The 15,096-nt window shown below is 40.0% G+C and overlaps 1 protein-coding gene and 1 non-coding gene across 2 annotated transcripts; both read right to left on the bottom strand.

Moving 5' to 3' along the window:
* Positions 1–432: 432 nt before the first annotated feature.
* trnal-cag lies at positions 433–515 on the bottom strand. The gene has a single exon. It is a non-coding gene; the product is annotated as a tRNA-Leu (tRNA).
* Positions 516–4,320: 3,805 nt separating this feature from the next.
* On the bottom strand, positions 4,321–11,220 carry LOC111225252 (protein-glutamine gamma-glutamyltransferase 2-like). Its single transcript, XM_022750011.1, has 15 exons — positions 11,115–11,220; positions 10,425–10,595; positions 9,454–9,684; positions 8,753–8,871; positions 8,170–8,298; positions 7,698–7,875; positions 7,464–7,596; positions 7,265–7,368; positions 6,956–7,098; positions 6,288–6,387; positions 5,869–6,005; positions 5,568–5,697; positions 5,289–5,449; positions 4,992–5,128; positions 4,321–4,782 (listed from the first exon to the last, which is right to left on the bottom strand). Exons 1-15 carry the CDS (start codon positions 11,128–11,130, stop codon positions 4,617–4,619), a joined length of 2,055 nt encoding a protein of 684 aa, XP_022605732.1. The 5' UTR covers positions 11,131–11,220; the 3' UTR covers positions 4,321–4,616.
* Positions 11,221–15,096: the final 3,876 nt, after the last annotated feature.

Raw genomic sequence — 15,096 nt, 5'->3', positions numbered from 1 at the left:
CATTTTACATACATTTATACTTCAATTTCACTACATTTCAGAGGCAAATATTGTGCTTTTTGTGCCACTGCATATATTTCAAAGCTATAGTTACTTTTCAGACTAAGATTTTACACTCAAATAAATGATCAGCTCATAAAGTATGACATGGTATCGAAGGGTTACCTACCAAACGAACAAACAAGGAAAGGAAAAAATGTTGTCATTGTTATTAATGATACTGTAACAATATTACCATGAAGTACAAGAAGTGGATGATAGTGCAATATTTATTTGTTTGAAGCTTATTTTATTTTCATTCTTTATGGTGATATTAATGTATTCTGCAGTGACATAAAGTTCAGTTTCCTGGGTGGTCAACAACTGTTGTACTGTAACAGTCATGTGTATTCATGTGTACAATGTATTAGTTTGGGAAAAAAAAAAAGTTATTGTCAGAAGTGGGATTCGAACCCACGCCTCCAGAGGAGACTGCGACCTGAACGCAGCGCCTTAGACCGCTCGGCCATCCTGACATATAAAACCATACGAAACAACCACCGTATTTATAGATATAGTTTGATGTTTGCATTAATTGTCGTCTTGGTACTCTCACTATTTGGCTACGGCATTTGAACGTTACACGGAAGACTGTGTTTACGTCTTTTTGGCTCCGCGGCAGCAGTACAGCCTCGAAACGTGGATCTCTTGCGCCCTCTGGTGTTACAAATACCTACCGACAACTTAAGTCGGTTTCTGTCAACATTAACGTGACTTATGAACACAAGACACGTAAATACACACACATCAGGCAGTAGATAGATTTCACCGCCGGATGACACACGCCTTTGGGGAAAGGAGTGAAAACAACGGATTGTGGAAAAAACAATGTTTCGACCGATTATAGCGACCTAAACAAAACTTGTCACGCAGATTCCGTAGTAGGGGAATGAGATTTAAAAAACCAACGATTTTTTTCATGCAACCTTTACTATACTTTACTTACGGTTGAAGTAGTTGTTCTATATCCATTTCATGCTTGTTTATAACCGTACAACAGCATTTCAGAGGGAAAATGGTACTTTTTACTGAGCAAATGGCCTGAGCAGCGAGTCCCCGGTTCGACTCCCGGCTGGACCGCTAACTACGTGTCAGTTCTTCTACTCCTTTTCCCGTGTATCCTGTCACGTAACACTTTCACTATCTAATAAAAAACATAAAATTCCCGCAATAATAAAAACGATTAAAAAAAGTAAAAGTATTTTCACAAAAGAGCAAAGATTAGAGAACAAAAATATTCATGTAAATCTGTGTAACTACTTTTTTCACTCAATTCCTAGACTGGGAACCACTGGACTCCACAACAGTACAATGTTACTCATGTATTCGTTCATATTTAATTCTCTAGTATTAACAAATGTCATATATAACGTTACAGGGAACTTTTAATGCAGAACGAATAATTTAACTTTTGTAACTGAAAGGTTCTGCAAATGATCGCCATTGCCACTAGATGTCGCACTAGACCATACCACCACCATCTCACACCAAAGCTAATGTTTTATCCACCACACCTCTAGCCACCCTACTGCCACTTGGAACAATGTGAATTGTGATTTCGCCTCTCTTATATATCATCAACTAAGCACAATTAATACCTGAACCTGTGAACAATGTAAAATCAACACAATGTGGACTTAAGGCATTATTCTGAACTGATGTTGCTTACACTGACACAATGTTTTTTTAAATAAATAATTTTTCACACTATACTCAGTGAAACATAAAGTTACGAGTCACATTCAAGATTGGTGTAATTTGACTGACAGAGCTCAGAAACGACCTTCTCTGCATACTTTATTAATCTGGAGTTATGCAAGTTCTGGCCCTTTCTCACAACTGCTAATGATGATGAAGAAGGATACCTCTATGACTCTGTGGAGTTCAACCAGTACAACCATCACTTTTTTCTACATTAGTTTTGTAATGTTTTTTCCTTTTAAAATCATTATGAAACTAAGGAACACAGAAAATAGGTTCTGTACATTTCTGACCTCAAAAATGGAACAAAAAAGTCCTGACTCATTTTACGAAGATGACTTAATGTGGTGGTTTACACAGGAATCTTACTTAATTCTCACTAATAGGACAAGGCAGTTTCTGCTTCCGGAAATGATGAATGATAATGAGAGTTTTAGTTCAGAGTGTGACTCAACAGTTGTCAGCTGATCACTCTCTAACAGATGAATTTAGTGTCCTTAAAGGTTTGACTGATTATTGGAAATGCGGTTCCCTTCTTGGAAAAGAAGTGAAAGTAAAGCAAACTAATAATGAACAGTAACCGCAGCCCTATGGAGCTCAATTTCTCCACCACTGAAACTTCAAACAACTGATTATAGATTTAAAGGGCAATTAATATCAATTATATATCTATAATTTATAACATATATCTATATATTTTTATGTGTTAAGCACATAATGAATGTTAAACATGAGTGAACTGACTGCTTAGTGTCATAGGTTAATGTGCACCTGAACTCTATGTCAGGAAAAGTGAAGACCATCAGACAGCATATCAGTGAAAAGTAAAAGTGTTGTACTTTTTACACTCCACAACATAAAAGTGATATACACATTAATGCATCATAATTATAATCCATCAATATCATATATATGTTAAATTATTCTGTACTTGACCATTCTGCATAATGAGTACTTTTACTTTGCAAACTTTAAGTATCTTTTGACGGTAATGCTTTTACTCAAGTACAATTTTGAAAGCAGGATACTTACTTGCAACATAGTTTTACGACACTGTGGTGTGGTGACTTTCTACTATTGAATCAAACACACACACACACACACACACACACACACACACACACGCAGTGTGACATAAGGTCATGCCCTAAGTACTACTCATACTGTATATTCACCCTATTTCCCAAAGAAGCATAAGGAAACATTACTCTACATCATCGTTAGTTTCACAACAGAGCTACTGTATCTACGTAAATGTACTGTAATGTGCTAATCTTATCACTTTCATTAGTGACTAGGGTGAAAAGGTAATTTCCCCTTTTATTCATTTTGTCATACTAAGAGATTTCCTATTTACGTGACAATTTTCTCTTTAAGTCACATTCTGTAGCCTAGATTACAGTAATATACATGTAATTTGGTATACTGTATGTATTGTACTTAGAGGTTGCTCTAGATTCAGAAATAAAGCATATGTAAAGAATAGAAATGTGCATTATGTGATGCTTCAACCAAACATACACAGATAATCACACACACATAGACCTACAGAGGACAATAGGGTTTTGGTAAGTGATTTCAGTGGTCTCAGAGGAAGATGTGGTGTAGTGAGTGACTGTTTTAGGATGACTGTGTGTCAGATACGCTCACTGAGTACTTTATTAGGAACACTGTACTAATACTGGCTGGAGCCTCGTTTTGATTCTGAGATTCTGGTACTACATGTTTGTCAGCTGCATATTGATGTTCTACCACATCCCTAAGATGTTCTACTGGATTCAGATCTATCTGGTGACTGGGGAGGCCACTGAAGAGAAACTGAACTCATTGTCATGTTCATGAAACCAGTTTGAGATGCAGCCATTAGAAACTGTGGCCATGAGAGGATGCACATGGTCAGCAAAAATACTAAGAAAGGCGGTGTCATTCAAACCATGATTGATTGGTATTAAGGGGCCCAAAGTGTGCCAAGAAAATATTTCCCCACACCATTACAACACCACCACCAGCCTGGACTTTTAGCGCAAGGCAGATTGGGTCTATGGATTCATGCTCTTGACACAATATTCTGACTTAACCATCTGCATGCCTCGGCAGAAATCCTGACCATTCTCTTCTGGCCTGTCATATCAAAAAGGTCTTTCTGTTTGCAGAAATGCAGCTCACTGGAAGTTTTTGTTTTTTGTACCATTCTGAGTAAAAACTCTAGAGACTGTTGTGTGTGAAAATCCCAGAGGAGCAGCAGTTTCATAACTACTCAAACCAGCCTGTCTGGCACCAACAATCATGCCACTATCAAAGTGACTGAGATAATATTTTTACCCCATTCTGATGTTTGATGTGAACCCGCTTACGTGTATTTGTATGATGTGATGCACTGCACTGCTGGCATGTGATTGGCTGATTGGATAATTGCATGAATAAGCAGGTGTACAGGTGTTGCTAATGTTCCTAGTAAGCTGCTTGGTGAGTCCCACACATGAAGAATATTCTGTACAGTTTAAAATTATATTGCAGATAGTCAACCCATAGCATACTGTATGTCAGACATCAGTGTTAATGACATGTCAGACCAAAAGCAGACCTGTGAAAAAATCTTTATTGAAAGCAGACTGTGCATAGTTTCATATCAGCATGAACACTCCCAATTATTATAAAAAAGAATAAATATTAGGATAAAAAAAAAAAGGTAGCTTCTTCCAATCACGGTTTGTGTATTTGAAATAGTGCAAAAAGATAATTAAGAAACAAAACATACAACAACAGATTTTCTTTGATCTGATACTTTTCAACAGTAACAAATATATAGTATAATGTGCTACTCCCCTCACATTATCTCACAGTTTAGGATGTGTCGGGTTCAGAGAACTCTAAGATTAAAATCCAGAAATCATAAATCTCTTGCGGACAACCACAGTTGTGACTCCCTTCACGTCCTTCAGCCTATCGGAGTCAAAATCCACCAGGAGCTTCCTCACCCCCGCCCTCATAGGCTTGAAGGACAGCTTGACAGACACTTTCTGGCCTGGAGAAATATCACCACTGATAGAGAAAAGAGAGAGAAATAGATAAATGCTTGGGTTTGCTTTACTCAGTTTTTGTGGTCCTGTCATGAACTGAAATTTTAGTCTGTAGCCATTACTACACAAAACCACCGACTTTTAATTCTAATATGTGTAATATATGCAGTGATATAAGGAGTTTGTAGTGTATATTGCTTGTCACTTCTATGCATATGCCTATGCACTTACTCAACACGGATCTCAGAGGCAGGCAGTAGACCGGCCCCCTCCACAGTGAACACACCACCCTTCAGTGGGACAGGTAGAGGATTGGTGAAGAAGATGTGGGCTGTCACTTGTTCACTTACAACAGCCTTCCCAGGCACCTGGAGAAAGAGGAGACAGCTCAGTGTTGTATGGAGGCATACAGTGTAGGACATTACAGTAGAGGCCTTCACAAGTCCACCTATCATTTAGAAAGGCCAAATCTGTCCAACCTCAGCAATGCCTTCATAGTCTGACTGCGACCTCTCTGAGTGTACCCACCTGTACGACGAGACTAGGTATGCTCATTTGGATGTTGGCCATGGTCATGATGGGTTCGCTCTCCCCTGGAGCCTCTAAGAATGCTTTCACTCTGATCAGATTGTGCTCAGAGACACACTTGACGTAGTCGTCGTAGTGCAGACGCATCACTTCCTTGTGGGCTGAACACACACACACACATTCAAGGTTAAACAATAAAGTGGTACGTGGTGGTGCTAAAAATAAAAAGAACAGTAAAAAGTCTGCACCCTAGGCGTTGTTGGGTTTATTTTTACTCACTTTGGTTAGCTGGCACAGTCACACTGGTCGTCTGCCTCTGGCACTCCCCCCGATTGAGAGAATTGTAAGTCACAGCTATGGCCAGAATGGTCAGCTCAGCATTAGCGTCTTCGCTTCCTTCATTCTTCACCTGCGGACAGAAGGGATTCATCATCAAAGAGGAAAATACAATCTACACCCAGCAGCAGCCCCAGCTCACTGTGTGAATTAATTTACTCCTTTATCATTTCATCCATCCATCCATCCATCCATTCATTCATTCATTCATTCATTCATTCAGCTACAGTCTGACGCTCCATACCTCAACAATCACATCAAAGTCTGTCCCAAATACAGGCTTAGCATGCTTGATTGACAGCTGCAGTTTGGCTGGTCCTGTGCTGTCATCACTGACTCGGCGCCCTGCCTTCTCGTACACCTCTCTCTCTTTCTTGGAACCTGTGGAGAAGTCGTTGGTACATGAGAACTAATCGTAACCATCAGTCTAAGTGGATGCTGATGAGAAGATATTATACAAATTCAACAGTGGGGGAAATTACAGGACACTGGAGCAATTATGAGATTTAACAGGAGGAGGCTTCATAGTGTTTGTAAACTCAACTAAATAAATGTGATTATGGTCAGTTAGGATTTTTTTTTATTATTATTATGGCTGTTGTAAATCTGTGCAATCATAGACCCTTATCTATCTACTCCACTGTTTGTGACTTTCCAACTAACCTTCAGGATATTTGTATTGAAGAGTGACATCTTCTCTTCTGTCGCCGTAGACGCTTTTGGTGCTGATATTCATCCCCACACCACTCTCATCCACTTTGATCTGTAACAATATAGACAGTCATCATTGTCATCGCTGTGGCCATCATCTTGAAATCTTTATAAAAGGTCTAGGGTCTTCATTTAAAGGGGCTATTTCTACGTTTTCTCTGTCGCCACACTTGGTTTCTTGCCAGGAGTGGGTGGTGGTGATTATTGCTTGACAAGAGCTTTGGCCATTAATGCATTTACAGGACGAGGTTATAATATGCCCTCTTAGCAGTGCTATGTCTTCAGGGCAGATTGGAGGCTACATTGATATCCGAAAGTGACCAGGTGGACCAGGGATAGCTGGTTAGCCTTTTAACTTCAGTAGAAGAAAAGACACGATCAAGACAAGAGTTAACATTGGCGTTGCTTTCCACTGCTGGAGACTCTCTTGGCGAGTAAAGGAATGAAGTTTGATGCTGAACTTGTAACGTATCTACTAGACTGGTAAGTAAACAGCTTTTACTGCTAACTCTGGCTATGTAGCAATAGCAAAACTTACAAATAGCTCCTTTAAGAAAATATGAAATTCAGCTATGAATGTAATTCTAAACCAATTAATTTATTTCTGTTTAATCAGTCACCTTCTGCCGCTGGCCATCTGATTTGACCATCCAATAGATGATGTCAGCGTTCACCTCAGCGAAGACAAACGGAGCATCGTACTTCACTCCCAGATTTCCCTCCTTAATGGCTGTCACTGGACATGGGCCACAGCAGAACTCACCTGAAGAGCAAAAATTCATTCAGTTTGATTTTCAGGCTAACGGGCAACACCAGTCACCGTTCATTCCAACATTTTACAAATCATACTGTAGGTTACCAAAGAAAGCCAGCGGTGACAGTCCTGAGAACAGTTTAGAAGAAAAAAAAGTCAGACATGATAAATGTACCATCACTCAGTTCTTGAGGAGTCGGGTCCAGAACCTGCCAGCCGTCATTCCCTTTGGGGAGATCATCTCTTGTCATCCAGGACTCCACCCAACAGTGGAAGTTCCTACAATCACAAGGAGAGGAGAGAATATTAGATGATGTCACGTCTTCTACTAAATCTTATTTTAAATCTTTGTGCGTGTGTGTTTATGTTCCTACCAGCTACTGTCCCTCCCGCCAACGCTCTCCAGTTTTTCATTCAGCAGGAAGTCTACAGAGAGGTTTCCGTCAACATCATGGGCTGAGGAGAAGTTAGTGATGAGGCGTGTTGGGATTCCCAGACAGCGCAGCACTGTGAAGATAATAGCAACACTTAAGACACCTCATTTCCTTTCTGCTGGTTTATTTTGGGATCCTTGAGTCATGCGGCAGTCAAATCTGTGAAAGCCTCACCTGTGCAGGCGACACCAGCAAACACCCAGCACTGGCCATATTTGACCGCCCTGACTCCGGTCTTGCTCCACTGCTGGAGGATAGGCACGCTGCCGGTCCATCGGTACGGTGCAACTCCGTCAGAGTATGGCTCACTCCAGCGACCAGCCAACACACCCCTGTCACCATTAGCGTTCACCTGGATAGGTAGAGGCAACATGTTTCATATATCTCCTGAGATATTTTCTTTTATGAGTTGGTCACTCGACAGTCAAACAGTAGGACAAGTATCATGATTTATCAAGGGATAAAATTTCAGTTTCTGTTGAAATGTGTTTAAATGTTTACACTAACTCTACAGCACACTTCTATTATTTATTCTAAAAAAAATCTATATATAAGATCTGCTGGAAACGTGAGGGTATTTCATCCAAATGCTTTTCCTTGTACTATTGTCAGTATTGTTTTAGAAGCGAGTGTAAGAGATCGTCACCATTGCAGTGATCGTCCTGCCGACATAGACGGGGTCAGATCTCTTCTCAATGTCCATCTGTGAATTCCTCAGGGCATCCTTGGAGTTGTCCAGAACTTCAAAACAGATGTCCATCACGTAGTCCTCAAACTGACAGAGACAGAAGCAGGAATATTGAAAGATATCAAGAGAGAGGAACAAAGAAAAGAGAGACTTCTCAACCAGCATTTTTTTAAAAACAGATTTCAAATCACATCCGTTTCCCATTGGTCGGTATCTGTCTGTGAGTCTCTGTTACACCACCTCCTGTCTGCTTATCTACCATCTATTGGTTTGCTTGTCTGGCACACACTGCCTCCCTGTTTGTCTTCCTCTCTTTCCTCCCAGCGAGCTGCGAAGGGACAAGCCCTTGTTTGTGTGGTTTGGTAACATTCTGACACCTCCTGTCCAGAAGTTTCCTCCATCCAACAAACAGATTTCCTGATCCAGCCAAAGCCACAGCGCTGTCACACTGCTGTGACAATTCACACAGGCCACCTACTGGCCTGATAGACGTGGACATATTCAACTCAACTGTTTGTGTGTGTATGTGTGTGTGAAATACCTGTCCATAATTCCAGGGAATGCTTTTGATGTTATCCGAGGCCCCCATGTAAATGACTCCATATTCATTCATAATATACTCCTGAAGCAGACTCTCATCAGGGAGGTACACATCATCATCTGATATACACACATGCACACACAGAAGACATGACGTTAACATTTAACACAGATTCAAGAGCAAAATGAATGCAGAGGTTTAGTGTCCTCGATGCTCTACATTAGAAAATCTAGAGGTCTACTGTCATGTCCACAGGAAAAGGAGAAGCCAAAGTGCGGATGCAACAACATAAATCAGCTAATATGAATTCTTTGCCCGTCAATTAGAAAAACACGACGCTGTAGTTCTGTGAGAAATTCCATCATTTGGTGTTTTGATGATGCGGGTGGAAAATGCTGTCCCACACCGACAATGTTCAAGTCTCCCGTAAACACAGTTAAATTGATATGTAGTGATAGGGACCTGTTGTATGGTTTATATACACAGGTGAGAGGACGAAGGTAAAAAAAAAAAACCCTGTTGAATCATTGAGAAAACACCTTCAGTTTGTTTTTGTTTTTGTTTATGCTGAGCGATTGAATCAAGACAAACTAAAAAAATGCACAAGCTGCATGATGAAGTTGAAAAGCTGCCGTATGTGAACACAGTTAGTCTGACCTCCTGGAGAGAGCAGAGCGTAGGCACTTTGATGTGTCTTTTACCTTTGCACCATGGGTTAAAGAGCAGGTGGAATCCAATTTTGTCAGTCTCCTCTAAAATGCGTCCATCCGGTGACACGATCAACGCAGCCAGACGGTACTGGCCAATGATAGCATCCGCTGGACTGTGCAGAGTCAGCAGTATTTCATCCTGCGCTCCCTGCTGGTTAAACCACCACTTTTCTCCAGCCTCATGCTCCTTCTGAACCTTGATCACCACCTCGTCTTTCTTACCTGAAGAAACATTAAAAAAACATTATATAATTCATAAAATAGATTGACGAACCATCACTTCATCATCTTGCTGTTTATCTGGTTCAGCATCACTGTATCAGCAGTGCATGAAGACGAGGTATGTTGTTTCCCTTAGGAACCCCCCTAACGGTCCCAGTGAATCTCCAGGCTCTGAGCATGCTGGGAGAATCCTGGGTCTGAACCAGAGGCTGGTTCTTCAGAAATACTGTTCAAATCAGCATGATGCCTCAGAATGAATTTAGTGCTCCGTGTCATAAAAATAAAGGAAATACATTTTGCCACCATGAATTAAATAGACCTCTCTTTGTCCTGCTGTAGCTATAGGAATTCAAAGGACATATAGTATAACCTTATATTTATTATTTATATTTATTAAGAGAACAGTACACCAGTCCACAAGAGTTGCTAAACAGTTAGCATAGAAGGGTCTGAGCTTCATAAAGCTCAAATGAGAGATTACTGAATAATCATTTTTGTGTTAAACTTTTTCCTGCTGTTTTTCCTCCAGCTGTTTGTTAGTACAGAGACATAATTGAGCAGAGTTTAACGTTACAGAGATACAGTAAATAAACTGTTTGTGAATGAGTTAAAACCGATTGTTACTATACAGTGTAAACAAGAGGCTGCCATTGCAAAGTGGCATCAGAATACTATCATGATAATAATAGTAATTTACTTTGTCTACCCAAACAGTATCTTCCAGGTTGGGCTGTACTCACCAAGGTGCAGCACCAGTTCCAGGTGGTGTTCAGGGGGCAGAGAGTCAGAGCATTGCAAAGTTATGGAGAAGGGCTGACCCCTGCGGACAATCAAGCGCTCCCGATCAATCTCCCTGGTGCGGTGAGCCAAGTTGTTTTCATGACTTCTCAGATCCACATTAGTAATCAAACCTAACATAACCAAAAGGGGAGAAAGTTCACCAATCAGCAGTCTTCAGTATTGCTTAATAAAATACTGGAAGTCATGGAAGAATTTCATCAATGTTGTGACATTACACAGAGTTGACAGAGAGCAGCATTGTGGTCACAAGTTAGGCTGAACATTATGATCAAGTTGTTTTCAGTACATGTGTTCTCTTTAAAGAAAAAGTTCAACATAATACACTTATTTGCTTTCTGGCCAAGAGTTAAATGAGAAGATCAATACAACTCTGTGCTGTCAATTTCTAACTTGCTTTTTGACTAGCCTGATACATGTTCTAGCTAGGCTCAAAAGCTGTCCTTGTATTTGTTGCAGGAATTACGATGGGTCATATCACAACCAAGTGTCAGGTCATATATCAGCACATCAGCACATTGTTCACACAGAGCATAATCTCCCAAAAAGTTTTGTACTAGATAGATACATAGATAGATAGATAGATAGATAGATAGATAGATAGATAGATAGATAGATAGATAGAAACTTACCCGTGCCGTTGGCCATCGCAAATCTTTTTCGTCTCTTCTAGTCTCTTAAAGGTTGCTCCTTCACGCTCTTCTTCTCATGCTCGGTGTCCATCACAGTTGTGTATTTATGCAGCACAAGACTGGCCCTCCCACCTCTATGACACACACACTCACCCCAAAATACACACTCACTCCACCACACCTCCCTCTGTGACCTCTGACGTCACTTACCAAAAAACCTGCAGTCCTCATGGGTGTATGGATGCACGTTGCAATGTGTGAGTGAGTGAGTTTAAAGTGAGTTTCTCATCCCTTCTGTGACACTAGGGCCTTTGTTGCTGTATCTGTAAAGGGGTGGTTGTTGCTGGTGCATGCACGTCTCTCTCTCTCTCTGTACTGTTCTGTCACTTAAAAAGTAATATCTCATCATATTTTGTCTTATTAGACTCTTACTAATGTAAAAATGGAAATACCAATGACGCTTGTTACATAAGAGCGATTTGAACTAGTGACCCTCATTTTGCAACATCATTACCTAACTGTTTCTGAAGAGAGAGAGGTCATGATTCTTATTTCCGCTGTATGTAGAAATATTCAGAACGAGAGGACAGACATGAATGAAGCACCCAGATGTGGTTAGACTTAAGTTTTCATATAGTTTTCTTCTAATGTGCAAAAAAAATGAAAGTGAAAGTGCAATTATGTTAAATAAAGGCCAGATAAATGTGTTTTCCTCTGAATTCTCAGTGTTTTATGTGCTATTTTAAAGGCTGTGCCAGATAGCGGTGGGTGATACCACAATATGTCTTTTTGATCCGATACCAAGTAATAAAGGGCCAGAATCTCTTGATGCTGATACCAAAACTTTTTATTTTTAAAAGCGGATTATGTATCGTCATGTAGGGGAGAGCAGTGTCATGATTATATATATGCATCATGCATCAGTATGTGCATCGTCAATTGGATAAATCTTATTACATTTTAATGGGCACTAAATGATTCGCCAAATGTTATCAATCATCTTAAGGAAGGTAGAATAGAAACCTGTGACACCTGGGTTTGATTCCCAACTGAAGCGTGTGTGTGTAGCAAGTGAAGCAGAACAAAAAGGGGCTTCATCTCTTTAAAAGTAATTTTTGGACATTTTCTGTCTTTTCCTAATGCAATACAATACGGCATGTTGATAGAAAGTACAGCATGTTATGTACTATTTAGTGTATGCTACCTTAAATTAAGTGCAACCAATATTCCTATGAATGTACCCCCATAAACTCTTAACAGACTTATTGTAATATTTCTGTGGAAACCTGAAGGTGAACATTAAATTCAATTTGTAATCTTCCAACGAACCCAAAGACCTGTGAGTCTTTAGGTGGAAGTGTCATGAACTCCATTGAGGAAGCATGAGTTCAATCGTCATGTCTCAAATACTGAGTCACATTTCAGGCTAATTCTAACAGGAAGAACGCAAATGACAAAATCACTATCATTTCACTTATTAATACACTAACTAACAGCCACCCCCTCTCTGGCTCTCTATCAAGGCCATTGCAAATCCGTTGCCCAATTCTTAATAATGTTGCCATTATCAGAGGGATGTTTCTTCATCAGTTACAGTCAATACATCAGAGTGATGTTTGCTCAGCTGCTTTCTCTGAAATTCAGGAGAGTTTTAAGTGATTAAATCTCATAAAATTACTCAATAAAGCAGTTTCATATGGAAAACCTTTGTTTCTGCGGCACTATGCGGCAGACACCAGATGTCTGGGAGGGGCTGGGAGCTGAGCTGCTGCAACATTTGCTCTGTTTGTTTTTATAATAGAAATGATGATAGATCCATATATATAGTATATAGTTAAAAAACAAAAGCTAAAAAGTATATTGTAAAAATGTGGCTAAAAACTGGACAAAAAGTCAATTTTGACCGTTTCTGGCAGTCAACCGTAGCGGTGACGTGTGCTCAAAGGGGATATGACGCTACTGACAGGTGACCAAATAGAACAGACCTTCTTTAAAATTACACATTTCTGTAGGTTTAGAAATTGAAGGAAATATTTGGGATAATGTAACAAAATATATAACATATGTCTAGGTGTTTTTAGACATTTTAATGTGGAATATTTACATATAATACCTTTTTAGAAAGAAACCGGCACACTTTGAACAGTGTTGGAGCGGTGACTGGTTCAGTACTCACTTTATCTTTGGTTTGTAATTCCTCTTTTTGAGGCATAAAATGTAGATCATGTATGTACAGGCAGATGTTCAAACTGGATTGTTTGCAAACTGAGAGAAACAGAATCTGTCTGTGCGACTTGAGAGCTTACTGCATTGTGTTACATATCTCAGTGCCCACAGATAGCTTGTGAGGGCAGCTGTATTGTCTCGCTCAGAGCGGGAAACAGGAAGATAATGAGGTCTGTGGCAGACAGATAGAACTGAGAAAACACACACACAAACTAACACACACATACAATGAATCCAGTACAGTAAAGAACACAGATGATGAACGCAATCACCTGTCCACACATAAACAGACATTAAATAGCCTGGAGGTTTGTCCCTATCTGGCTATAATGATGACGTACACTGACACATCTGGATGTTTTATTTTTACGCCACACACTCACACAGTTTTACTCTTAAAGTGATGCATCATATGTAGTGCTGGCCCTTGTTAGTGACTGACTCAGATGAAGGTACACGTCCACATGACTTTGTTACTGCTTTACACTGTAATCTCATTCCTAATTGAAACCGACTGAGGTGAATTTGATGTATAAAGGAGAAGTATAGTGCAAATAGAGGTATGAAGGTCACATATGAACCTTTTGCGTTCTAATGTGCTCTCTGAGATTCGGCAGTTCACGTCATGTGAAAAATTTCATGGAATAATCCTCAAACCTCAGTGTGTGCATTTTTAATGAGTACTCCAGTGATTTCGAATTGTACTTACTTAAGATGGATAGATTTACAGACACAGATTTAAAAAAGAAAAGTCAAAAACTGACGGAGCAGAAGCAGAGTCATGCTTCTGACTTTTACTCTTTTTCTAGTCCCTGGTGTGGTTCAAGTAACCCTGGATCCTACAAACCCTGGATCATTCATTAAACCTTAAAGCAACCCCCTATGCGTTCCTCTGTGTGTAAAACATCCACGTCTTTCAATGTCCATGACCTCATACTTTGTGTCATAAACTCAGATTTTCCAAGCTGTTGCTGAAATACCTGGGTGAAATCATTTGAATCATGTTCTCAGACAGAAGACATTGTACATCTTGTTCCATAGCTTTGTGGGATACCCGATGTTTTAGGGTTAGGGTTAACACATCCTGTGTTTCCATCTGTGCCTCCTTTATGCATTATCACTTCCTGTTACATCCCCATGACTGTTCGGACTGTGACTTAAAGCAGAAGAGCAAACATTTTACAAAGTAAATATGTGCCTTTATGAGAGTGCATCTGCCTGACTGGAAAACAGTGTTAGTATTAGTGTGATACTGAGCTGTGGAACGCCGGGACGGTCATGTTTCGGGAAAACGAGGTCTTTGAGTGACCTCAGCCTCCTGATCACACCAACGTGTTGATGGAGTGATACACTGATGGGAAGGGACTAAAAGTGCAGTGCACTTCATTGGTCTCTCACCCTCTTTCAATTCCCTAACACACACACAAACATGCTCACACATGCAGAAATGTAAACTTGATGACACAAGAGGAAGTGCGTGTGTTTTACTTGTTAACATCCTCACTTTCACTTATAGGGAACAAAAACAACAATTCTTGTAAAGTTTTCCGCGAGTCACGTTAGCACACTTACATATGGCAGCACTTTGGGAAATCCTGTAATAGAATAAAACTCAATTAAATTAGATAGACATCACTACAGGCATGATGGTCACTCAGCAGTAAGATCTGTTTAATTCATCTTTAAACACAGATTAGTCAATTCAAAATGTTTTCAAGCTCCTGCTTTTGTGTAGCAAGACTCGGTCAGACCCCAG

The sequence above is a fragment of the Seriola dumerili genome, unplaced genomic scaffold (assembly GCF_002260705.1).
Source record: "Seriola dumerili isolate Sdu_G_001 unplaced genomic scaffold, Sdu_1.0 BDQW01000147.1, whole genome shotgun sequence".
Taxonomy (NCBI): domain Eukaryota; kingdom Metazoa; phylum Chordata; class Actinopteri; order Carangiformes; family Carangidae; genus Seriola; species Seriola dumerili.
This window is presented reverse-complemented; position numbering and strand designations above follow the sequence as displayed.